We start from the raw sequence: 27,818 nt of genomic DNA on the forward strand, positions 1-27,818 counted from the left end.
TTATCACATGCCAACTTTCCAACAAATAACATCCTATGCCACGGCCCATTATTCTTTATATATACACCACATTTAGACTGAAAGAATCATCAGGACGGAGCTGCAAAATCCTTACTACTCACATGTGGTCTGTTGACACCTGATTGAGGCTATGGACAAGCTGTGACACTAGAGGTTCATCCCTGCACGCCAGGAGGCAGTTCACCTCTTCTGCTATCCGTCCATTAAACAGGAGGCTCTTTGTAGTTGTAGCAGGTAAAGGGGATGGAAGAGGCAGCTGGTTCAGTACTGGGGACGAGAAAGACAAAACCATATAAAGGTGGAATCCCAACATTTCTGAACCTGTAGCACAGCTCATATTACATCACAGGCATGCGAGAGATTTCGAAAAAAAAATAAAATTATAATTTATTAACATTATCAGTATAAAAAAAAATTAAAAAAAAATGATGCATTAAAGCAAAAGTAAAGTCTTAGAGACCAGAAGAGAATCTGAAAATTAGTGCATAAAAATAATGACGTGCACACAACAGCTTAAACTGTGCACTGACTATTCTGTTATGTGCTAATTTACAGGGTTTCTGTCTCCTTATGTTGGAAGTGTAAGGGTATGTGCACACGTCCGGATTTCTTGCAGAAATTTCCTGAAGAAAACCGGAAATTTTCTGCAAGAAATCCGCATATTTTTTTTTTTTGCGTTTTTTTCCCGTTTTTTTTTTTCGCTTTTTTTTTTTAGCATTCTGCAAGCGTAATTAGCTTGCAGAATGCTAAAGTTTTCCAAGCGATCTGTAGCATCGCTTGGAAAACTGACTGACAAGTTGGTCACACTTGTCAAACATACTGTTTGACAAGTGTGACCAACTTGTTACTATAGATAGAATGTTTAAAAATAATTTAAAAAAAATAAAAAATGGTTATACTCACCCAGACGATCTCCTCAGCGGCGTCCGTTCCTATAGATGCCGGTGTGGTTCAGGACCTGTGATGACGTCGCGGCTTGTGATTGGTCGCGTGAGTCACATGAGCGGTCACGCGACCAATCACAAGACAGTGACGTCATCACAGGTCCTGAACCACACCATCTATAGGAACCGAAGAGAGCATGCACCGGAGAGGCGGGAACACTTCGGGGGCCATCAGAGGGTGAGTATAGGACTATTTTTTATTTTAATTCTTTTTTTTGACCAATTATATGGTGCCCAGTCCGTGGAGGAGAGTCTCCTCTCCTCCACCCTGGGTACCGACCGCACATAATCTGCTTACTTCCCGCATGGTGTGCACAGCCCCGTGCGGGAAGTAAGCAGATCAATGCACTCCTAGGTGTGCGGAATCCCCGCAATTCCGCATTTTTAATTAACATGTTGCTTTTTTTTCCGCGATGCGATTTTTTCGCGGAAAAAATCGCAACATTTGCACAAAAAATGCGGAATACCCTGTAAATAATAGGAGGCATATGTAAGCGTTTTTTTCACATTTTTATCACGTTTTTATAGCGAAAAAACGCAAAAAATCCTGAACGTGTGCACATGGCCTAAAAAGCAGAGTGACTGGAATTGATTTGTAGGACCTGATCCATTGTCCACATGATTAATAAGTTGTCGCTGGCTAGAAGGACTAAAAGCCACCTGTTATCTCACACGGCATCCGGGTTTGTTCTTTTGATTAGTCGGCCTGGCCAACATCACATATGCATCACACCGCAATGATGACGTTGCACCAGGCTGGCTAATCAAAAGAAGCGCTGTAGAAGCCATCATGTAGAAGGCAGCCCTCGTCAACCATCCTAGGTGACTTTTTCAATCAGATTGTTAAGAATTTAGATTCTCCTTAACGTCTTGAACAGAACCTGCCACAATGACGGCGCGGTGTTATGTGGTTACAGTGCCTGCATCCAGAGAGCCAGACAAGGGGCAAAAAGGAAAGCACTTCCTGGTTCTGCAGCGCCACCTGGTGCATCACATGACCATTCTAAGCCAATTAGCAGCTTTAAAAAAAATAAAGGATCACGTGACAAACTCCATGACTTCTTAGAAAGACTGCATTACATGATTGTGATTAAGCAATCTCATAAAGCACATAAGCAGCTGCTGGGAATTAGATAATTAGAAAATCCCATTGTGCCTTGCAGTGTTGTAGCCCTGAATAGTCCTGTAATCAGAGAATGAGAGAGAGTTGCAGTCCCACTATAACACATCGGAGGTGTACCAGATCTTCTTATATCAGCTGATCAGTGGGGGTGCCAGGAGGGAATATAGAATATTAAACTCACAGAAATCTCCTTTATGCAAGGTCATCATACGATCCTCAATACTTGAAAAGGCCTTTAACTTAAAAAATGGAGGAAAGAAAACATTCATCCCATACTGTATGTGAAGCTGCTTTCATCCCATATTTTCTCACCTACTCTACTCTCACCTTCTGGTTTAGCTCAGTAAAAGGGAAAAAATATATAGAAATAGGCAAGATGTACTTACAGTCTGTGAGACTAGCAATTCCCGCTAGAGTCGTGATGGGAACATGAGGCATATCCCCATTCATCCTGAAGCTGTAGGATGCTGGAATCTATGCAGGTATTTTAATGGAGGCGCCACCTGTCATTACTTCCCATCTCCTGTACACTGCAAAGAGAAGGAAAATAGCATTATACGTAATCCCTCACAACCCAAAATGTCACTCGCACGGTATATAGGGGCTTATACTGTATACAGGGGGCTATGTGAGGGCTCATACTGTATATAGGGGGCTATGTGAGGGCTCATACTGTATATAGGGGGCTATGTGAGGGCTCATACTGTATATAGGGGGCTATGTGGGGGCTCATACTGAATATAGGGGAGCTAGGTGGGGCTCATACTATATGTGGGGGCTGTGTATGAACTCACAAGGTATATAGAAGGGTGTTGGCATGCTACTCAATATTATGTGATTATGCTAATATAAATAATTAGAATATATTAATATTGGGCCGAATTAATTTCAGCCTATTGGTTGGTTCTCAACAACAGCCACGGTCTCTCATGTGGACCCACGCAAATTGCTTGCCCCTGCAATAGATACATGTAATAACATGTAATAGTCACTTGTACCTCAGTGTACTTAACTGTGCAGGTGCTTTCCAAGACTAAAGATTACATTTTTTTTTCCATCTTGGTCTTTTTTTAAATGCATTTTGTTAGCAAACAAGGGAACACATTTCTACAGTTGTGCTCAAAAGTTTACATACCCCGGCAGAATTTTTGCTTTCTTGGCCTTTTTTTCAGAGAATGTGAATGATTACACCAAAACTTTTTCTCCACTCAGTCAGTGGTGGGTGAAGCCATTTATTGTCACACTACTGTTTTTTCTCTTTTTAAATCATAATGACAACCCAAAACATCCAAATGACCCTGATCAAAAGTTCACATACCCCATTCCTTAATACTGCGTATTGCCCCCTCTGACATCAATGACAGCTTGAAGTCTTTTGTGGTAGTTTTGGATGAGGTTCTTTATTTTCTCAGATGGTAAAGCTGCCCACTCTTCTTGGCAAAAAGCCTCCAGTTCCTGTAATTTCCTGGGCTGTCTAGCATGAACTGAACGCTAGAGATCTCCCCAGAGTGGCTCAATGATATTGAGGTCAGGAGACTGAGATGGCCACTCCAGAACCTTCACTTTGTTCTGCTGTAGCCAATGACAGGTCGACTTGGCCTTGTGTTTTTGTATTGTCGTCATGTTGAAATGTCCAAGTATTTACCATGAGCAGCTTCCGGGCTGATGTGTGCAAAATTGCCTCCAGTATTTCCTGATAACATGCTGCATTCATCTTTCCTTCAACTTTGTTTCCTGTGCCTTTGTAGCTCACGCATCCCCAAAAACATCAGCAGTCCACCCCCGTGCTTTACAGTAGGAATGGTGTTCCTTTCATCACAGGCCTTGTTGACCTCTCTCCAAATGTAACGTTTATGGTTGTGGCCAAAAAGTTCAATTTCGGGCTCATCACTCCAAATTACCTTGTTGCAGAAGTTTTGAGGCTTGTCTCTGTGCTGTTTTGCCTATTGTAGGTGAGATACTTTGTGGCATTTGTGCAGTAATGGCTTTCTTCTGGCGACTCGACCATGCAGCCCATTTTTCTTCAAGTTCCTCCTTATTGTGCATCTTGAAACAGCCACACCGCTAGTTTTCAGAGAGTCGTGTATTTCAGCTGATGTTATTTGTGGGTTTTTCTTTGCATCCCAACAATTTTCCTGGCAGTTGTGGATGATATTTTTGTTGGTCTGCCTGACCGTGGTTTTGTTTTACAGAGCCCCTGATTTTCCATTTGTTAATCACAGGTTGAACGCTGCTGACTGGCATTATCAATTCCTTGGATATCTTTTTGTATCCCTTTCCTGTTTTATTCAGTTCATCTAATTTTTCCCGTAGATCCGTTGACAATTTTGACGAAGTCTGTCTGGATCCCAGAAACTCACTCAGCTTTTATGCACACTGATTACAAGCAAACAGGTCACAAGTGAGGATGTCACCTTCAGTAGCTATTCAACCCCATTTGTGTTAACTTCTGTGCATGTTATCAGGCCAATATCACGAGGGTATGCGAACTTTTGATCAGGGTCATTTGGATGTTTTGGGATGCCATTATGGTTTAAAAAGAGAACACACAGTAGTTGGACAATAAATGGCGTCACCCAACCACTAACCATGAGTGGAGAAATAATTTCGGTGTTATCATTCATATTCTCTGGGGAAAAAAACAGCCAAGAAAGCAAAATTTCTGCCGGGGTATGTAAACTTTTGAGCACAACTGTATGTACATATATATTTTATAGTGTTACTATAGTGCATTATATAACACCTGATCAGATGTAAATTTTATAAGATCTCTTATATTAAAGATTATTTTGTTTTTATTATGTACACCTCTTTTCACATGTAAAGCGCCATGTAATAAATGGCGCTATAATAGTAAATAATAATTAGAGAATACATGTAACAAAATACAATTTTGCAGATATTCTATGAAGCTGACAACTGTATGCTCAGACATCGTTATAACATTATTCCATTCTACCTAATGTACACTGAACACTTGCATTGTCACCCCAATACTGCACTATGTACAGCTCTACAGATGCTGACTGTGCTGTAGATTGACAGTTTCAGACAGCAATTCTCTCAAGTCAGGGGAAGAGAAAGTTTTTTCAACAATCTGTCTCCTCGAATCTCCGGGCAGGAGAAACAGAAGCCGCCCATACATATTACAGGATACCGGATGGGTAAGTGACAGATGGTGTGGCTAATGCTGCCGCACACATTAGAGTCCATATTGACCTTTACCCCAGGTGACGCAAGCACAGTCTTTCTACAAACCATCTATAACCATCTGACCCCTTTTGCCAGGCAACATTTGGCTAAAATCAATCACTCATTATTAAATTAGAAAAAGATGGACATTTAGTTTGGTCAAAATTGTCGATGTTCAACTTTTGTGTAAAGGCCCCTGGCACAATTCGGCAGAAGTGTTAGATCATATAATAAGAATGAAGACACGATTGATCAGGATGGTGAATTCTGACTCTCTCGTGTACAGGACATAGGCCGCCATCAGGGGAGCTTTACAGCAGCTTACTTACAGCTTTCCAGGAAAAATACATCCAGGCTCGCCTCGACCCACACCGCCATATCAAACATTCAGCTGGTTTTTTGCTTTTTTTAATGTGTATGAACATCTAAGGGGTCGAATAACATGTACAACGTATGCTTTAAATGGGGGTATTTTGGCAACAAACAGCCGCATTCGAATGAATAGTCTGAGACTTCCGTAATCCAGTATCCAAAGCTGTATGACAGTGTCCCTCCATTATCATATTGAGTATTACATGTCCGATTCCATTTACATTGGATAAAATCATGGCATGTTCCATTGGAAGCCGTAGTACAGCAAGTGATTATCCCTCTAAATCTTAGCTAACTAGCACTGACTCTGCAAAAAGCAATCCTGAGGATAAATCAAGGAAGGGAGGATAGATGGCAAGGAGGTAAGGATTAAACTAGCTTTTAGTCAGTGACAAGTGCCAGGATCGGGTGAAATAAAAGTGACAAAAGAACAGTTGGGCACAATACAGAAGGCACCTAAAGAGGTGGTAATAACTGTATAAGTATCGTCAGGGTGGTGCAAGTAGGAGAGTCTAAAGCCATGTTCACACGTTGCGTTTTTGCAGCTTTTTTTCCAGCAAATTTTCAGCTGTGTTTCACAGAACCAGCAAAGTCAATGAGATTTCAGAAATGTCATGCGCACATCGAGTTTTTTCTGACTGTTTTGTCACAAGAACTTGGTTTTTGCAAAATGCAGCATGGCGCTTGTTTCAGCGTTTTTTCAAGCATTTCTCAACCATTGAAAGCAATGGTCTGTGTAAAAATACCACAAAAAACACAGGTATCAGGTTGTGCTGCATTCTTTATGCCAAAACCTGATTAAGATGATTTTTTTTTTAATGAACTAAACTTTATCAGCATAAACAAGAGATAAATGTACCCTGACAAAACCGCAGTGAAAAAACAAGCATCTAAAAACTAAGCAAAACCTGCTTTTTGTAAGCAACTTAAACTTAAAAAAAGCTGCAAACCCGAAACGTGTGAACATAACCTTGACGAGCTGAGTGGAAGAGCCCCTTAAAGAAGTAGTTGGTTAAACTCGCCAATTTCGGTAAGACCGGCCGACCAGACCCACAAGATATCAATTGTCTGAATGTTGGGGGTCTTTTCTAAGGATTAGTGAGCACTGAGCCCTCAGCAATCAGGCACTTATCACCTATCCAGAGAATGCAAGTGAAAACCTACTTATTTATAACAGAAGACAAACACTGAATCTTAAGGCTTCTTTTACACTTCCAATGTTTTTTGCAGCCCGGTTTTTGCGGGCCGTATTGGTGCAATTTTCACTGTCTGCCGCAATAACTGACCACAAAAAACTTCTGGATCGCCGTTTTTCTGGTTTCCAATACTATGGAAAAAGTATTGAGAAAATAAAACGGCGTTCTGCAAAAACGGAAGTCAACGGTGATTTTCAATGGGGGCCGTGTCTGTAAGCTGTGAAAAATATCAAACAGACTCGATATTTTTCCACGGCCGTAAATACAACCCTCACGGCCATACGGTGCTTCATGGAATTATTGGGGCCCGTTTTTGCGGCCCCATAGAAATCTATTGGGGACGCAAAACCACGGCAAGTGTAAAAGAAGCCTAAGGAAGGTGAGCAGACTGTTGTGCTCAGTCACTGGTAACAGTCCATAGGAATATACCGTATGCATCTGCTCTAAAGTCATGTGTGATGGCAACTTTCACAAGACTGTTACACAATAAATAATACCAGACAGACGTGGGGTGTACATTGTATGAATGACACCGTGCTATTATATCCATTGCACAACACGTGTAACACACCCATCAGTATAACAGCAGGCCAGAAACACAACTATTTCTAGAATCTTGGCCATGCACAGTCCTTGCTTTTCTATATAATGTACACATTTCGTTTTCCATTACCTAAATCTGTCACTTTTCCAAGTTAATGGCTTACGCAACTTCAATTTATTTTTTTTCATTTTCGGTGTACAAACAATTTTACAAAAATGTACAAAATCCGCCGCCTCCTGACATGACCTCACCTTCACAGCTTTACTGGCTGGAACATTTTCTGCCACGGTACAGTTATTACAGGTTACAGATACCTATGAATTCATTTACTTTTCTATATGTATACACACAATGCAGCGAAGACAGTGACAGAATTATCTAGTGCTAGTTCATATTAACAGAGGAATATCCTGCTAATCCGGGCCTGTAAACGTCACTACTGGCCATATAACACTAGGTGGTAAAGGCGCTGACAACCACATGAATGGAAGGGTACTGTAATAGAAATATGCAGCATTACCTAGTCACATATGGCGGGTGTCGTGTGTACGCAGCACTGTCTCTTACAAATGCCCACACACACAAATATATATATATATATATATATATATATATATATATATATATATATATATATACATATATACATATATTTATTAGATAGCTAGAGCGCATTTCCAATAAATAAGGTAAGGGCTCATGCGACAGTCTGTGTGCATTACGGACCACATCATGAGAGCACATGGACCCATTATGACGGTGCCCATTGCTGCTTTCCCATGGTAATCAATGGTGCATGTACTTTGAGGATGGACACAATTCAGAAGAAACTTTTCATGTTTTCCTTTCTTTGGTCTTACAAATTCTCAATATGGCAAAGAAGTTATGATTGCGATCCCATAGTACAGAAGCGTCCACTAGCATCTTGACCATTAGACGAGAATGTCTAGTTTTTGCATTGCATGGATCTTATGTGCATGATCATGGGAATTTCCTCAAACAACTAAAATTACATTTCTTTATAACAAAAAAAAAAAGAAAGATTAAGATTGCAAGATTTTCCATTATTTTAAAGATAAAACCTTGGAAAATCTTGGAAGTTTCAGGTTTTGTTTTTAAATACAAGACATTCATTTAACACAAAAATCTGATGATTTTTAAAAATATAGGTAATTCTCAGCTCCAATATTCCCTTGTAAAGAGGACCTTTCAACAAATTTTTCATGTTGAGCTGGATACATGATGCTGATGTAATAGTGGCTTCAACACGGAATTCAACTTTTTTTTTTCTAATTTCTCCTCTCTGTTGTGGAGATATTTGCAAATATTTGGCAGCTTAAGTGTTAACTTTAGTTAAGCATGTTTTTATATATTTTTCACAAGGGGGGTGTACCTTCTGCCTCTTTTATGACCAATCATAAGCAACATAGAAGTGCAGAAGGACCTGTGATGAGGTCATCAGGGTCATCACATGACCAGAGTCCACAGGTCCTGCTGGCCAGAGTGTGCAGCCTAAACAGGCACTGAAGATATATTAGTTGGCACAAAAAGTGGAAATATTAACTGGAGTTACTAGCTCCACTCTTCTGTGCTGTGTAACGTCTCTTCAGTGCCTAATGCACACTCTGGTCATGTGATGACCTCATCACAGGTCCTTCTGCACCTCTATGTTGCTGCCTGCTTAGGATTGGCCAGCATAAGAGGAGGCATAAGTACACACCCCTAGTAAAAACTATCTACTAACATGCACTTGGACTTAAAGTTAACTCATTAGGTGCCACCTATTTGACTGCTAATATTTCCAAAGTGGATAAGGTAAAATTAAATACAAATCAAAAAAAGTTCTTCCGCTCTTTTGACACTATTACAACATATAACAATTTGGTATACCTGAAAGTCAGTAATTTCCAAATAAAGTGTATAGATACAAGTAATGAAAGTTTAAAGACAATCACAAGCAAAATAAATTATACAGACACCTGACAAAATGACGGCAGTCGTTTCATTAAAAACATTTTTTCTCCCAAAGTAGTCGAGAAAACTTGTTAGCCAATTCTAGCAATATCTTATCTCCTCCCAAGGAGGTTCCAAGACACATCACATGGTGGGCTACTCCCATCAAATTCAGCCAACACTATGTGCATGGGGGCAATTTCTTCTTATTAAAATGTGTTAAGACCAGAGCTATGGAGTCAGAGTCGGCATAAAATGGACCAACTCCCAAAACATATAATACATTGGGTGCAGTAGTACAATGCAGGATGTGCTGTAAAGTTTTTCATAATTTGGGAAATTTATACAATGTTCTCTCAGTGTCTGTTCTGCTACAGATCTAAGGATCCCATCTTTTCGCCGAGATGAATCTGTGCTGCACTTTATATGAGCCTGGTCAGTAGTGACCAGTGCAGGGGAGTCAGGATCGGAGGTTAAGACCCTCTAAGGACACCTGTGCCATCATTATTTCAGATTTTTTTCCCCCCCACGCTAGGATAAGGTGTTATCTGAGCATGCTCGTGTGCCAACAGAGCGATCGAATACTATGCTTGAGTTGACACGACAGCCGCAATACATGCAGGGATTGGCAATATATGGCAGTCCCATTAAGGGTAGGTTCACACAAGAGCATTAAAAAGAAAAAAAAAAAAAGAAAGAAAATAATCAGAATTTTATCCAGAAAAACTCAGGATGAATTTTTCTAAATTGTCCGTATGCAATGCATACGTGTAGTCTGTATGCAATTTGTTTGGTTTTGTTTAGTTTTTTTTACCGCAGCAGCAGCTATTAATTCCCCAAGAGCATTTACAGCTTTTCTGAGGTTATAAAACTGCAATGTATGCGAAAAAAACAAAACAAAACAGATTATATACTGTGGCTCAATATGGCATCAATTGCTTTGGGAGTTTTTTGCGCACCCATAGGCTTGAATGGGCGAGTCTCATCGGATTTATGGAAGAAACTAGTGTATGTTGCAATTTTTCTTCTCACAGGCAGATTCAGTCAGTGTACAGTATATACGGATTGTCTACAGAACCCTGGTGGATGTAGTAGATACGAGCATCAGCCTTTTCTTCTGAAGGAACCGACCTGCAGCTGCAAAGATATTCTGCCAAAGTAACAATACATCCATCATCCATAAAGGACTACAACCTGAGCAGCTCCAAACAGCAAAAAATACAAGACTGGGGATGTTCACAAGAGCTGTATTTGTCTGTAAAAGAACGCACAATGAAGACATTTATATCACAAAAACAAACTTCTCAAAACAGCAGGAAAACACGGCCTGTGTGAACCGATGCCATAGGAGATGAATCACATGTAGCAGAATTGAATGGAACCCTTAAGGGCTGTATCGTTCTAACACCACATTGCAGGACCCTCTGCATCTTAAAGAAACCTTTGTAAGATTAATATACGGTAGATACTATTTTAGTTCCATAGAGTAACAATGTCGTCACATGCCGGCTCTGACCTACAATGAAAACTAAGCAGCCACGCTCAGGCATCACATTACAGATGGGTGTGAGCCAACCTGAAGGAGACACATAAAAGTCAGCTTCTTACACAGCTCACACGTGGACTGAGAGGAGGACGAGGGACAGGCTTTGAGACATCCTTAAAGATGAGAAACTTTTCAACCAGCCTAAAACTACCTGCAATTCCTTTAGAGAGGAACAATGCAACTCTGGAGAGTGAAAGGCAGCAAGAAAAGCCTGAGGTTGTACAAGCCTCCAGTCAAGTGAGGACACCGGCTAAGACTAATGTAATTGCTTTCATTCGTGCTCTCGGATTCTTACTGTCACTAATCGACTATCCGGAGCCGGCTCCCACCATAATTATTGTGACAATTCAGCCAAGTAAAACGTCTGAACAGGTACTGATGTGAGAAATGATGCCGGCGGTTTCACACAGCGGCAGAGGCGCAGCTACAAAGGGGACGAGCAGACGCTCGCTTGTTATGTTATCTTCTACTGGGACCGCTATGTAACACAATAGTGCTGTAAAGTTTACGGTATATCTAGAAAATATTCTAGAAAAATCTGCCGTGGCCATTGAAGATCAGTCATACTAGAGTTCCGAACAATACGAGGCTGTATGTACGTCTATGTAATGCAGCTGTAGTGGTAGTGTACATAGGACTGCGTCTTTTCTACAAGAGTCTGCCCAAAATACGCAACAGCAACCTGCAGAGATTATTGCTGCATCTCCACATATTGGGCACTTCTTTAACATTGGGATTTTGTCTTTTTAAAGTGGCATTTTGGGTGTAGGGAGGGATCAGGAGCTGCTGATTTCCAAGAGACCCAGTCAGCTTTGAATTTCCTATGTAACTGGGACGAATATACTTTACCAGCTTAAGTTAAAAAAACAGAAGTTGAATGTTGATATGCTCACCCGCTGGTATTTAATGACAGTAGGGGGGGGGGGGGGGGGGTACAATGTGTGTAATAAATAGGTAACAAGTACTAAAGAAAAAAAAAACAAGGCTAAACCAAACTGCTGTTAGTCGTGCCCGCCTTAAAAGAAAAAAAAGAAAATCTTAAAATAATTGTTAGAGAATAGGATAAATTACTTAATATTTTTTATGACAAAGGATCACTAAAATGTAACTATATGGAAAAATGGTCATTTCTTTTATTCTCAAACCGATATCTGGAATTTAGAAAGTATATAAAATAAAATTAAGCCTCATGTATCACCAAAAAAAGATGCAAAAATCATTTGAATACCTGAATGAAAGAAGCTTATACAGCACTTTAACCCCTTCATGACCTTGCCGTTTTTTGCAATTCTGACCAGTGTCCCTTTATGAGGTATTAACTCAGGAACGCTTCAACGGATCCTAGCGATTCTGAGATTGTTTTTTCGTGACATATTGGGCTTCATGTTAGTGGTAAATTTAGGTCGATCATTTCTGAGTTTATTTGTGAAAAAAACGGAAATTTGGCAAAAATTTTGAAAATTTCGCAAATTTTCACATTTTGAATTTTTATTCTGTTAAACCAGAGAGTTATGTGACACAAAATAGTTAATAAATAACATTTCCCACATGTCTACTTTACATCAGCACAATTTTGGAAACAAATTTTTTTTTTGCTAGGAAGTTATAAGGGTTAAAATTTGACCAGTGATTTCTCATTTTTACAACAAAATTTACAAAACCATTTTTTTAGGGACCACCTCACATTTGAAGTCAGTTTGAGGGTTCTATATGGCTGAAAATACCCAAAAGTGACACCATTCTAAAAACTGCACCCCTCAAGGTGCTCAAAACCACATTCAAGAAGTTTATTAACCCTTCAGGTGTTTCACAGCAGCAGAAGCAACATGGAAGTAAAAAATGAACATTTAACTTTTTAGTCACAAAAATGATATTTTAGCGAAAATGTTTTTATTTTCCCAAGGGTAAAAGGAGAAACTGGACCACGGACGTTGTTGTCCAATTTGTCCTGAGTACGCTGATACCTCATATGTGGGGGTAAACCACTGTTTGGGCGCACGGCAGGGCTCGGAAGGGAAGGAGCGCCATTTGACTTTTTCAATGAAAAATTGGCTCCAATCTTTAGCGGACACCATGTCGCGTTTGGAGAGCCCCCGTGTGCCTAAACATTGGAGCTCCCCCACAAGTGACCCCATTTTGGAAACTAGACCCCCCCAAGGAACTTATCTAGAAGCATAGTGAGCACTTTAAACCCCCAGGTGCTTCACAAATTGATCCGTAAAAATGAATAAGTACTTTTTTTTCACAAAAAAATTATTTTAGCCTCAATTTTTTCATTTTCACATGGGCAACAGGATAAAATGGATCCTAAATTTTGTTGGGCAATTTCTCCTGAGTACACCAATACCTCACATGTGGGGGTAAACCACTGTTTGGGCACATGGTAAGGCTCGGAAGGGAAGGAGCGCCATTTGACTTTTTGAATGAAAAATTATCTCCATCGTTAGCGGACACCATGTCACGTTTGGAAAGCCCCTGTGTGCCTAAACATTGGAGCTCCTCCACAAGTGACCCCATTTTGGAAACTAGACCCCCCAAGGAACTCATCTAGAGGCATAGTGAGCACTTTAAACCCCCAGGTGCTTCACAAATTGATCCGCAAAAATGAAAAAGTACTTTTTTTTCACACAAAATTTCTTTTAGCCTCAATTCTTTCATTTTCACATGGGCAACAGGATAAAATGGATCCTAAAATTTGTTGGGCAATTTCTCCTGAGTATGCCGATACCTCATATGTGGGGGTAAACCACTGTTTGGGTGCACGGCAAGGCTCGGAAGGGGAGGCGTGCCATTTGACTTTTTGAATGGAAAATTAGCTCCAATCGTTAGCGGACACCATGTCGCGTTTGGAGAGCCCCTGTGTGCCTAAACATTGGAACTCCCCTACAAGTGACCCCATTTTGGAAACTAGACCCCCCAAGGAACTTATCTAGATGCATAGTGAGCACTTATAACCCCCAGGTGCTTCACAGAAGTTTATAACGCAGAGCCGTGAAAATAAAAAAATAATTTTTCTTTCCTCAAAAATGATTTTTAGCCCAGAATTTTTTATTTTCCCAAGGGTAATAGGAGAAATTGGACCCCAAAAGTTGTTTTCCAGTTTCTCCTGAGTACGATGATACCCCATATGTGGGGGTAAACCACTGTTTTGGCACACGTCGGGGTTCGGAAGGGAAGTAGTGACGTTTTGAAATGCAGACTTTGATGGAATGCTCTGCGGGCGTCAGGTTGCGTTTGCAGAGCCCCTGATGTGCCTAAACAGTAGGAACTCCCCACAATTGACTCCATTTTGGAAACTAGACCCCCAAGGGAACTTATCTAGATGTGTAGTGAGCACTTTGAACCCCCAAGTGCTTCACAGAAGTTTATAACGCAGAGCCGTGAAAATAAAAAATGTGTTTCCTTTCCTCAAAAATATTTTTTTAGCCCAGAATTTTTTATTTTTGCAAGAGTAACAGGAGAAATTGGACCCCAAAAGTTGTTGTACAGTTTCTCCTGAGTACGCTGATACCCCATATGTGGGGGTAAACCACTGTTTGGGTACATGCCGGGGCTCGGAAGGGAAGTAGTGACGTTTTGGAATGCAGACTTTGATGGAATGGTCTGCGGGCATCATGTTACGTTTGCAGAGCCCCTGATATGCCTAAACAGTAGAAACCCCCCACAAGTGACCCCATTTTGGAAACTAGACCCCCAAGGAACTAATCTAGATGTGTGGTGAGCACTTTCAACCCCCAAGTGCTTCACAGAAGTTTATAACGCAGAGCCGTGAAAATAAAAAATAATTGTTCTTTCCTCAAAAATTATGTTTTAGCAAGTAATTTTTTATTTTTGCAAGGGTAACAGGAGAAATTGGACCCCAACAGTTGTTGCCCAGTTTGTCCTGAGTACGCTGGTACCCCAAATGTGGGGGTAAACCACTGTTTGGGCGCACGTCGGGGCTTGGAAGGGCGGGAGCACCATTTGACTTTTTGAACGCAAGATTGGCTGGAATCAATGGTGGCGCCATGTTGCGTTTGGAGACCCCTGATGTGCCTAAACAGTGGAAACCCCTCAATTCTAGCTTCAACACTAACCCCAACACACCCCTAATCCTAATCCCAACTGTAGCCATAACCCTAATCACAACCCTAACCCCAACACACCCCTAACCACAACCCTAACCGCAACACAACCGTAACCCTAATTCCAACCCTAATCCTAACCCTAATCCCAACCGTAACCCTAATCCCAACCCTAACCACAACTGTAACCCCAACACACCCCTAACCCTATCCGTAACCCTAACCACAAGCCTATTCTTAACTATTTCCAACCCTAGCCCTAATTCCAACCCTAACCCTAAGGGTATGTGCCCACGTTGCGGATTCGTGTGAGATTTTTCCGCACGATTTTTGAAAAATCTGCAGGTAAAAGGCACTGCGTTTTGCCTGCGGATTTACAGCAGATTTCCAGTGTTTTTTTGTGCGGATTTCACCTGCGGATTCCTATTGAGGAACAGGTGTAAAACGCTGCGGAATCCGCACAAAGAATTGACATGCTGCGGAAAATACAATGCAGCGTTTCTGCATGGAATTTTCCGCACCATGGGCACAGCAGATTTGGTTTTCCTTAGGTGTACATGGTACTGTAAACCTGATGGAAAACTGCTTCGAATTCGCAGCGGCCAATCCGCTGCGGATCCGCGGCCAATCCGCTGCCCATCCGCTGCGGATCCGCGGCCAATCCGCTGCCAATCCGCTGCGGATCCGCGGCCAATCCGCTGCCGATCCGCTGCGGATCCGCGGCCGATCCGCTGCGGATCCGCGGCCGATCCGCTGCGGATCCGCGGCCGATCCGCTGCGGATCCGCGGCCGATCCGCTGCGGATCCGCGGCCAATCCGCTGCGGATCCGCGGCCAATCCGCTGCGGATCCGCGGCCAATCCGCTGCGGATCCGCGGCCAATCCGCTGCGGATCCGCGGCCAATCCGCTGCGGATCCGCGGCCAATCCGCTGCGGATCCGCGGCCAATCCGCTGCGGATCCGCGGCCAATCCGCTGCGGATCCGCGGCCAATCCGCTGCGGATCCGCGGCCAATCCGCTGCGGATCCGCGGCCAATCCGCTGCGGATCCGCGGCCAATCCGCTGCGGATCCGCGGCCAATCCGCTGCGGATCCGCGGCCAATCCGCTGCGGATCCGCGGCCAATCCGCTGCGGATCCGCGGCCAATCCGCTGCGGATCCGCGGCCAATCCGCTGCGGATCCGCGGCCAATCCGCTGCGGATCCGCGGCCAATCCGCTGCGGATCCGCGGCCAATCCGCTGCGGATCCGCGGCCAATCCGCTGCGGATCCGCGGCCAATCCGCTGCGGATCCGCGGCCAATCCGCTGCGGATCCGCGGCCAATCCGCTGCGGATCCGCGGCCAATCCGCTGCGGATCCGCGGCCAATCCGCTGCGGATCCGCGGCCAATCCGCTGCGGATCCGCGGCCAATCCGCTGCGGATCCGCGGCCAATCCGCTGCGGATCCGCGGCCAATCCGCTGCGGATCCGCGGCCAATCCGCTGCGGATCCGCGGCCAATCCGCTGCGGATCCGCAGCCAAATCCGCACATGCCATAACCCTAACCCTACCCCTAACCCTACCCCTAACCCTACCCGTAACCCTAACCCTAGTTCTAACCCTAACCCTAGTTCTAACCCTAACCCTAGTGGAAAAAAAAATATATATATATTTTCTTTATTTTATTATTATCCCTATCTATGGGGGTGATAAAGGGGGGGGTTTATTTATTATTTTTTTTATTTTGATCGCTGTGGTAGAACCTACCACAGCGATCAAAATGTACTTGAATGGAATCTGCCGGCGGGCGTACTGAGCATGCGCCCGCCATTTTGGAAGATGGCGGCGCCCAGCGAGGAGACGGCCGGACACCGGGAGGATCGGTAAGTATGAAGGGGTGGTGGGGGGGTGGATTGGAGCACAGGGGGGGTGATCGGACCACAGGGGGGAGCGGACAGCAGGACGGGGGAGCGGGCAGGAGCACGGGGCAGCGCAGCACAGGACGGAGGGGACCGGACCCCATAACGGAGGACTGGGGGGGCGATCGGTGGGGTGGGGGGGGCTCACATCAGTATTTCCAGCCATGGCCGATGATATTGCAGCATCGGCCATGGCTGGATTGTAATATTTCACCTGTTTTTTAGGTGAAATATTACAAATCGCTCTGATTGGCAGTTTCACTTTCAACAGCCAATCAGAGCGATCGTAGCCACGGGGGGGGTGTAGCCACCCCCCCTGGGCTGAAGCACCACTCCCCCTGTCTCTGCAGATCGGGTGAGATTGGAGTTAACCCTTTCACCCGATCTGCAGGAGCGCGATCATTCCATGACGCATACGCTGCGTCAAAGGTCGTGAAGGGGTTAAGGGTATGTGCACACGTTCAGGAATTTTCACGTTTTTTGCGCGATAAAAACACATTAAAAAAAGCATACATATGCATCCTATCATTTAGAATGCATTCCGCAATTTTTGTGCACATGCTTTTTTTTCCGCGTAAAAAGCATTACGGTAAAAAAAAGGAGCATGTTCATTAATTATGCGGATTTTTCGCGTTTTTCCCGCTATTTAATGCATTGGGGAAAAACGTGAAAAAAACCTCGTAAAAACCACGCAAAAACGCATGCGGATTTCTGGCAGAAATGTCCTGGGTTTTGTCAGGAAATTTCTGCAAGAAATCCTGACGTGTGCACATAGCCTCAATGTCTTGTATGAAAAAACCATTTGCCAGGTCAGGAAAGTGAAGAGGGGGGAAATGGCCCGGTCTTGAACTGGTTCAAGGAAAATTCAGGAAATCACATCCACTTTACCTGACTTGATAAATGCAGTAAATTTTCTGTACGTACACAAAAAAAAAAAAAGCAGCATTCACACTACAGCTCTCCAGTAGTTCTATCACTGAGGATGTAGGGGTGGGCGAGTTGCACATTTCACCCATTGCAAAGTGAAAGGTGAAATTCACAGAAATCCGCAGCATAAACGGACATATTGCAGATCTCAGACCTGCGTCTTTTCTCACTTCAGATCTTTTTTTTGTGTGCATGAGATTTCTTAAAACCTGGCAATGCAGAGAAACGAAACACAGAGCGGAAAATCTGCAGCATTACCGTAACATGAGCGCATATCCTTAGGCTGCGACCGCCCGTGTAGTCGGAGCCACACCAGCAGTGGCTAATGGAATCACAATTTTGCTTCAGAATTGTGCAGCCATAGACCACGGTGGGTGGGTAGAGATTTGTCAGCTCTCGAAAAGTCTGTTTGTAGCCCTTGCCCAAAGGTAAGGTCAGATACGGATGCTATGTAGTAGAAAAAAACCTTGGTGGCATGAGGTTGCTGCATTTTTTCCCCATTAAAAAGCTATCCTCCTGCAAAATCATACGCCCGTTTGTCAATTAAGAAACCCAGCAGCCGCTTTGTTTGACTGATAGTAACAGCTCCTGTAGATACGCCTTTGAGATTTTATCGGAGTTTCATCCAGAAAACCGACGATTTTTTTCTCATTTGATCTGAGTTTCATCCATGTCCCGTCCACGTGATGTCCGTGTGCGAGCAGTTATCAGACATCCACCCTAGATTAAATAGTTTCCTAGATTTGTAATAGAAATGTAGCATTAAAAATCAGATTCTGCTTGGATGTTCCGTGTTTTTTTTTGTATGCACCCTTGGTGAGGCTCAAAAGAAAGTATGGCATGCTGCAATGGACAGTTGGATTGAGAGAAAAAGCGTTTATCTGAACAGTCCCATTGAATAACATGGCTCAGTGTGCTGTCCGTGTGTGATCACAAATCGGATTATGTGTGTCTATGTATGAGCCCTAAAGCAAACGTGACAGGATAGTCATGAATTACCGCCTGGTTGCTCGATTGCAGTCAGGTATGTTTCACTCTGAGACAGCAGAATTTCAGATAAAACAATTTGGAAAGCCGGCCAGGGGTCACAGAGAGACGGGACTGGTTTGATGACATGCCTGGCTGGCTTTGAATCGCTCCCTACCACCTCTCTATACTCCCTGGCAGGCTTCACCAACTAGGTTCTCTCTAAAAAGATGTGGCATTTTAGTGTAAACATACTCGGCTGTTATCGCGCAGCCAGACTGATGGAGCGGGCAGCAATAATCCCTTTAATCTAATATTTCTGGGCTTGTGTCAGTTATTCTCAGTGTATAAAACGGGGGAGGATTTTCCAAGAGTGACTGGCAAATTTAAGAATAACTGAATATTTTCACTGTCCCATTCTGGAAAGTCAGGAAGTAAATACAAAGACGGAGAAACAACACAAATGTGTGATAAAGGACTTCCAAGGGTCAGAAACATTAGCTGGCACCATGATCACGCACAGGTTACTGATGAGAGGTAATTATCACTAATGTTATATGACGCCCCGGGCAAGCGTACCTTTTATTGACACAATCCTCATACAATATTCACCAGCCCTGTCACTATTCTCCGGCTATACAGAGGAGCGAAGGCCAATAATGCCTCTTATCTAGGATGTATTTACCTCCACCGTGACTGATCGCTCCCGAGCGGCAGACAATAACCTCTACTAATAATTAGGAACACAACTACATATACTTCAATTTAAGGGTTTCCACCATAAGGCTGTGTGCACACGTTCAGGATTTTTCGTGTTTTTTTTTTTTTTGCTATAAAAACGCGATAACGCTTAAAAACGCATACATATGCATCCCATCATTTATAATGCATTCCGCAATTTTTGTGCATATCGCGGCAAAAAAACGCACCATGTTCATTAATTTTGCGGATTTCCCACTATATTAATGCATTGGGAACCCCCCCCCCCAAAAAAAAAGCGCAAAAAAATCCGCAAAACAAACCGCGCAAAAACCGCATGCGGATTTCTTGCAGAAAATGTCCGGCTTTCTTCAGGAAATTTCTACAAGGAATCCTGACGTGTGCACATAGCCTGACTATTCAGAGCCATTCACAAAATATTGGCCCTTCTGTTTACTAATCAATGAAATTAAGAGGTTTTGGAAACTGCACAGTTACATGGGCAACCCCCAGAGCAGACATCTTGCCAACATACATTATTTTATTTCAGACCTGTGCGCATACACAGTTCAGGAAACGACAGCCAGTTATATGCATTAGAAAAGTACAATGTCATTACACGAAGCGAATAATCTGTATACATGATGCAGATGGAAAAGTAAACCAGCACATCCACAAAAAGCTATAACTCGCAAACAATAGCGCGACACGTAAATGATCAGTCTCCAGAGGAGAGGGGGTGACGGGGAGCTTTGTCTATGTCTATAGTGTTACTATCTTACCACTGCCCAGCAATACAATACAGCTGACATTAGGCCTCTGACCATCTAGAATGAGATGACTCTGTTCATTGGGTCCCAGTCCATATAGCAAAGCAGAGTGAGTCACACAGTGTGCGGGAGGTAAAAGGCCAAGGACCATAAGCACCACCTAATTGGCGGCTATTGTTATTGGTTTCATTTAGGTTATTCAAGTTTTGATAAATCTCACTCATTCTCCCTAAACTCAAAAAGTGAAAACATAGAATATACTTTTTCTATAATCTCTACTGGACGACCACTATTTAATCAATTCAGGGCCCCATAAAAAACTAAAACAATGTATACTCACCTCCCAGAACAGCACCGTTCTAGTGATGGACCCTGGCGTGTGACATGACATTGTCTCAGATGACCGCTGACGGGTCGAAGCCTTTACTATTTCATCAAACCATTAGTCCACTATAACATACCAATAAGCTAAGGCCGATCAGCAGTCTCTGATTAGCTGCAGCGGTCCCATGACATAAAATTGCTTCACCAGCTGAAAACAGCAGTGCCAACTTCACACTTGTCAGCAGGAGAAACCAAGAACAGGGGGTCCCATCAATATAATCATTAGAAGGCGTTCTAACAGATACCCACCAAATAAGAAGAATACGAGAATAACGGCTTTAATCACACAAACCATACAGCAGCTGTATTTCATAGTCTGTTACAACTGCAAAGGCCGGGCCTGATCATGGTCATCGGGACTTAAATGTACAGCAATATACGAGGTGATCAGGTCAGGAGACAAGCAGTCAGATCAGAAATTGCGGCCTTAACACAAAGCATGAAACATATCTGGTATCTCTAGAATGAAAGTATTTTACTAATATTCATATTTTCAAACTCACATATGTCTAATCAAACCATCTATATACATCGCCATAATACAGAATAGTGTTCAAGACCAGGTTGACGAGAATTAAACACAGAAAATAATCACTTTAAGGAGAACGCTAATCTCTAAACAATCACAGAAGTCTTCACTCCTTTCATACCACTTCCAGAAGGTGCGAGAGGACAGGCCTAATATCTGCACACAGAGAATTTTCCTCCCACTGACCTGCTCAGACGATGTCAATCCAGTCACAAATCCTCATCTAAATCAAGGTCTGGATCCAGACAAGTCCACGGGAACACATTAGTATGGCTAAATAGATTTGAGGTTAGCACGTTTGACACGAACGGATCCGCTCATGAAGGCAATCATTTTTCATTGGAAAACAAAAAACCTTGACCACCATAGTACGATCCATATGGCCAAAGATTGCCAAAATGGAGGCCATCCAGAAGCCAAAATCCTGCAGAAAGATCTGCACAGTATGAAACTGTCACCCCCAGAACTTTCCCCTTCAACTTCAGTCTCCCATACATTTCTGGTAAAGTTATAGTTTCCTATTTTTCAGCTGCGGCAGGTACAGTCTCGCTAAACTCTCAGTTGCGGCAGGTACAGTCTCGCTAAACTCTCAGTTGCGGCAGGTACAGTCTCTCTAAACTCTCAGTTGCGGCAGGTACCGTCTCACTGAACTATCAGTTGCGGCAGGTACAGTCTCGCTGAACTATCAGTTGCGGCAGGTACAGTCCCGCTGAACTATCAGTTGCGGCAGGTACAGTCCCGCTGAACTATCCGTTGCGGCAGGTACAGTCCCGCTGAACTATCAGTTGCGGCAGGTACAGTCCCGCTGAACTATCAGTTGCGGCAGGTACAGTCCTTCTCATCTCTTATCAATATTGCATTTCATAAACCCTTGACAGGTTTGCCATCTGATTAAATTGATACAGCTGCTATATACTGTATTTGGGATTAGAACCTTGGCAAATCTTTTCTGTTACATGCATGTGTAATGAAAACTACCATTACCAAGTCAAATTGTTCATAGCTTTTCAAGAATATCAGATTAATAGTACAAAGCAGAGTTCTTGGTCAAGATAATGTAGGTTTGTTTTATTATGGGAAATACGAGTACTGACAAACAGAAAAGCCGGCAGGTCCTCTCAAATAACCACAGTATGAGGGATTTTTTCCAGTCACAGATAGTGAAAGTAATGATTCTGACGGTTTCTTTATTAGTATCGGCATGTGGTTTATTTATACTCCGAAGACGTGTGACACAACAGCTTCATTGTAACAGATGACAATGTGTTGCTCTATGGTACTTGTTTCCAACCTGTGACTGAAGAATGTAACCAACACTATCTATCCCTGCATTGATTTTAAGGTCGCAGCATTCAACGTTTATGAATCTCACAAATGAGCAGGCTGCCATATGAAGTAAGGGTCACCATCCCGCTATGGATCTATCGGACCACAAGCCTAAGCAATGAAAGCTGTGCACGTCTCTCCTGTGGTCTTAGTGACTGCTGGGGGTCTCAGAATGTGGATTTCCGCTGATCAACTGTTCATTAAGAGGGTTACAATGTAGCTACGCTTCAAAAAAAAAAAAAAAAAAGTACAGCTAAAGCCATCCATAACCTTACATAGCTGTTCCTAAAGGCTGCAAAATATTCAACATTCGACCACGTGGAAGCAGTTTCAAAGCAAACAAAACATTGATTTCACCACACGGGATTCCTGGGCAGTGAAGGATGATTAGCACTTGTTCCATAACAGTAAAAAGAAAAATTCCACTCCATGTAGTTGCACCCAATTTCTTACCCCCTTGTGTCATCTAGGACGGAGGCAAGAGGTTGTATATCTCCATACAATGCTGATTTGTAATACTGCAGCATGGAGGAAGGTGACAATATTTGCATGTAAATCATCAGTTGCTGGCAGCTCTTCATTAAGGGGAGCTGCAGGGAATTCTCTTGCTCTGATGGGGTATTTCCATGCTAATGGAGGCTCACTGTCATTCAGTAAAGGTACCTTCACACTAAGCGACTTAACCACGATAACGATAGCGATCCGTGACGTTGCAGCGTCCTGGCTAGCGATATCGTTGTGTTTGACACGCAGCAGCGATCAGGATCCCGCCGTGAGATCGCTGGTCGTTGCTGAAAGTCCAGAACTTTATTTCGTCGCTGGATCTCCCGCTGACATCGCTGAATCGGTGTGTGTGACACCGATCCAGCGATGTCTTCACTGGTAACCAGGGTAAACATCGGGTTACTAAGCGCAGGGCCGCGCTTAGTAACCCGATGTTTACCCTGGTTACCATTGTAAAAGTTAAAAAAAAAAAGCACATACTCACATTCCGGTGCCCGGCGTCCGCTTCCCTGCACTCCTCCTGCATCCTGTGTAAGTGCCGGCCGTAAAGCAGAGCGGTGACGTCACCGCTCTGCTCTGTGGGAGATGCCGGAGATGTTCGGCGCTGACACGATGCAGGAGGAGTGCAGGGAAGCGGACGCCAGGCACCGGAATGTGAGTATGTGGTTTTTTAAAAATATTTTACAATGGTATCCAGGGTAAACATCGGGTTACTAAGCGCGGCCCTGCGCTTAGTAACCCGATGTTTACCCTGGTTACCAGGGGACTTCGGCATCGTTGGTCGCTGGAGAGCCGTCTGTGTGACGGCTCTCCAGCGACCACACAACGACTTAACAGCGACGCTGCAGCGATCGGCATCGCTGTCTATCGCTGCAGCGTCGCTTAGTGAGAAGGTACCTTTAATAAACAAACACAAACAATCTGACCTAACCAAGTGGTATTGGGACCTGTTGGCAGTACCACTAATGTAAAGAAACTCTGCTCTACTGTATGAGAGCATGAGCTCACAATGCATAAATGTAGGACTCCCATCACATACAAGAGAAGCTCGCCAACCCATTGCAAACATCAAGATAAAATGCCAATGGCATCATTTATTCTGCCCTTTCTCAGCACTAGTCAACACTATACATTTTGAAAAATCAAAAACTAGCTGCTTTGTTGTTTAGAAAATTGCCATTTTGTTCCTGACCTGGCACATTTTCAGATGTTTAACCCCTTTATCCTCGAGCCTGTTTTCACCTTCATGACCAGGCCGATTTTTTCAATTCTAACCATTGTCACTTTATGAGGTCATAACTCTGGAAAGATTCAAAGTATCCCAGCGATGGGGACTGTCTTCTCTTGACATACTGTAATAGTAGCAAAATTTGTTTGCTACAACTTACGTTTATGATATAATGGTAAAATGGAGCCTACTGATTCTTGAAATTGTTTTTTTGTGACATTGTACTTCATGATAGTGGAAAATTTTGTTTGATAGGACTTACATTTATTTGTGGGGGGAAAAAAACAAATTCGGTGAAAATTTTGCAATTTTCAAACTTTAAATTTTTATGCCCTTAACCCCTTTCTGACATCAGACGTACTATTTCATCCATGTGACCTGGGCCTGCCTGACCATGGACGCAATAGTGCATCATGTCCTTTAATGCGACACTGTGACCGAAGTCGCGGTGATTGCATTTAAATTCCGGCGTCATCTTACCTGTGGGAAAAATGCTCAGATTAACGCGATTGACTATCACATCGATGGCGCCAATCGCAGGGCACAGCCGTGGTGTTACCGCGCTGTGCCCTGCCTAAGATCTGTGCTGTAAAAGCACTGATCCTAGGCCCATGCCTTGGAAAGGCCAGGCATGGCCTGGTGCTGCTCATTGGCGCGATCCATGTAATCATCGATTGCGCCAATCACAGGGCACAGCCACGGTGTGACCGCGCTGTGCCCTGCCGGTGACCTACGTAGGATCGGAGCTGTGAGCTCCGATCCTAGGCCGGTGCCTAGCAACACCGGCGTCACAAGGGCCAGCTCTGATCATCAATCACACCAATGACAGGTCACAGCAGTAGTGTGACCTGTCTGCGACTGCTGGATCTCCTGCTGTGCTGGGCCTTGTGGTGCCACAGAAGCCTGTGACACCACAACCCCTGCTGAAAAAAAGAAGAAAGAAGAGATACTACAACTGTAAGTGTTTTGATCTCTGCCCAATCTCTCTTCATCCAGGCGATACATATGGGGTACCAGTGTACTCAGGACTAGGGTTGAGCGAAACGGGTCGCGCATTTTCATAAGTCGCCGACTTTTGGCAAAGTCGGCGTCTCATGAAACCCGACCCGATCCCTGTGCGGGGTCGGCCATGCGGTACGCGATCTTGGCGGCAAAGTCGCGTTTCGCGCCATTTTTTCAGCGAATGAATGAGCGTGGGCAGAGTGATGACATAGGTCTTAGGGGAGTGAACGCCTATCGTCATGTTATCGCTTGTGCGCAGTAGAGGTGTGGAATGTGCAATACGAAATTTTCTGTGCTGGGACGGAGGAGGGAGGGAGAGAGAGAGGGAGAGGGAGACGGAGAGGGAGAGGGAGAGGGAGAGGGAGAGGGAGAGGGAGAGGGAGAGGGAGAGGGAGAGGGAGAGGGAGAGGGAGAGGGAGAGGGAGAGGGAGAAAAAAAAAAAAATTCCTGCATTGGGGTTCGTGTTTCGGCCGAAACCCGACTTTTCACGGTGGTTGGCCGATTTCACTCGACTCGACTTTTAAGACAGTCGGGTTTCACAAAACCCGACTCGACCCTAAAAAACTAAAGGTCGCTCAACCCTACTCAGGACAAATTGAACAACAACTTTCAGGGTCCAATTTCAATTTCTCCTGTTACCCTTGGGAATATTAAAAATTGGGGACTAAAAGATCATTTTTGTGGGAAAACAAAAGGATTTTTTATTTTAGTGAAACACTTGGGGGTTCAAAGTGCTCACCACACATCTAGATAAGTTCCTTGGGGGGGGGGGGTGTAGTATCTAAAATGGTGTCACTTGTGGGGGGTTTCTACTGTTTAGGCACATCAGGGGCTCTCCAAACACGTCTTAACTCAATTCCAGCCAATTTGGTTTGAAAAAGTCAAACGGCGCTCCTTCCCTTCCGAGCTCTGCCGTGCGCCCAAACAGTGGTTTACCCCCACATATGGGGTATCAGCGTACTCAGGACAAATTGTACAACAACTTTATCTGCCCATTTTCTCCTTTTATACTTTTGAAAATAAAAAAATTTATGCTAAATCATCACTTTTGTGACTAAAAAGTTAAATGTTAATTTTTAAATTCTACATTGCCTCTGCTCATGTGAAGCACCTGAAGGGTTAATAAACTTCCTGAATGTGGTTTTGAGCATTTTGAGGGGTGCAATTTTTAGAATGGTGTCACTTTTGGGTATTTTCTGCCATATAGACCCCTCAAAGTGACTTCAAATTTGAGGTGGTCCCTAAAAAAATGGTTTTGTAAATTGTTGTAAAACTGAGAAATCGCTCATCAACTTTTAACCTTTATAACTTCCTACCAAAAAAAACTATGTTTACAAAATTGTGCTGATGTAAAGTAGACATGTGGAAAATGTTATTTATTACCGTAACTATTTTTCTGTTTTAAGGGCATAAAAATTCAAAGTTTGAAAATTGCAAAATTTTCACCAAATTTCTGGGTTGTTTTTTTTTTACACACAAACGCAAGTTATATCGAAGAAATTTTACCACTATCATGAAGTACAATATGTCATGTGAAAACAATCTAAGGCCATGTTCACACGCTGCGGGTTCCTCTGCGGGTTAATCCCGCAGCGGAATTGAAAATCTGCAGGGCAAAACCGCTGTGGTTATCCCTGCAGATTTATCGCGGTTTGTTCCGCGGTTTCCGCTGCGGGATTACTGCTGTACTATTGATGCTGCATATGCAGCAATATGCAGCATCAATAGTAATGTAAAAAATAATAAAAATTGGCTATACTCACCCTCTGACGTCGCGATCTCCCCGGCGCTGCAAGCGGCTGTGCCGACAAGGACCTTCGTGACGTCACGGTCATGTGACCGCGGCGTCATCACGGTCATGTGACCGCGACGTCACCACAGGTCCTGTTCGGCACAGCAACTGAGACCGGACGGCCGCGGGCAGCGCTGAGAGGTGAGTATAGCTTCATTTTTTATTTTAATTCTTTTTTTTACACTATTTTATGGTTCCCGGGGCCTGGAGGAGAGTCTCCTCTCCTCCACCCCGGGTACCACCCGCACATTATCCGCTTACTTCCCGCAACGTGGGCACAGCCCATGCGGGAAGTAAGCGGTTCAATGCATTCCTATGGGTGCAGAATCGCAGCGATTCTGCACAAAGAAGTGACATGCTGCGGGTTGTAAACCGCTGCGTTTCTGCGCGGTTTTTCCCGCAGCATGTGCACTGCGGTTTGCGGTTTCCATAGGGTTTACATGTTAATGTAAACGCTATGGAAACTGCTGCGGACCCGCAGCATCAAAATCGCGGCGGTTCCGCGGTAAAAACCGCAGCGTGTGAACATGGCCTAAGGCTTCGTGCACACAATGCGGTTTTTGCTGCGGATCCGCAGCGGATTTGACGCTGCGGATCCGCAGCAGTTTTCCATGCGGGGTACAGTACAATGTTACCCTATGGAAAACAAAAACCGCTGTGCCCACGATGCGGAAAAATCCGCGCGGATTCGCTGCGGAAAAAAAGAAGGAGCATGTCACTTCTTTCTGCGGATTCCGCAGCGGTTTTCAACATGCACCAATAGGAAAGTGCTGTTGAAAACCCGCAGAGGAATCCCCAGAAGAAAACGCAGGAAAATCCGCAGTGAAAACCGCAGCGGTT

The 27,818-nt window shown here is 43.7% G+C and overlaps 1 protein-coding gene across 6 annotated transcripts in view; it reads right to left on the reverse strand.

Annotated features, from left to right (window-relative positions):
• NIPBL (NIPBL cohesin loading factor) overlaps nucleotides 1–27,818 on the reverse strand; it is a 144,037-nt gene that overhangs the window by 57,337 nt on the left and 58,882 nt on the right. For 5 of the 6 annotated variants that reach the window (XM_077281601.1, XM_077281593.1, XM_077281607.1 and 2 more), the window contains exons 2-3: nucleotides 2,475–2,618; nucleotides 123–288 (exon numbers count right to left, since the gene is read on the reverse strand). In XM_077281601.1, the coding sequence (XP_077137716.1) occupies nucleotides 123–288; nucleotides 2,475–2,538 (230 nt within the window). In that variant the 5' untranslated portion in view covers nucleotides 2,539–2,618. Of the gene's footprint in view, nucleotides 1–122; nucleotides 289–2,474; nucleotides 2,619–24,148; nucleotides 24,168–27,818 lie in introns of those variants that run through there. The other variant, XM_077281582.1, reaches the window with a different exon arrangement.

Source organism: Ranitomeya variabilis, chromosome 1, assembly GCF_051348905.1.
Source record: "Ranitomeya variabilis isolate aRanVar5 chromosome 1, aRanVar5.hap1, whole genome shotgun sequence".
Lineage (NCBI taxonomy): Eukaryota > Metazoa > Chordata > Amphibia > Anura > Dendrobatidae > Ranitomeya > Ranitomeya variabilis.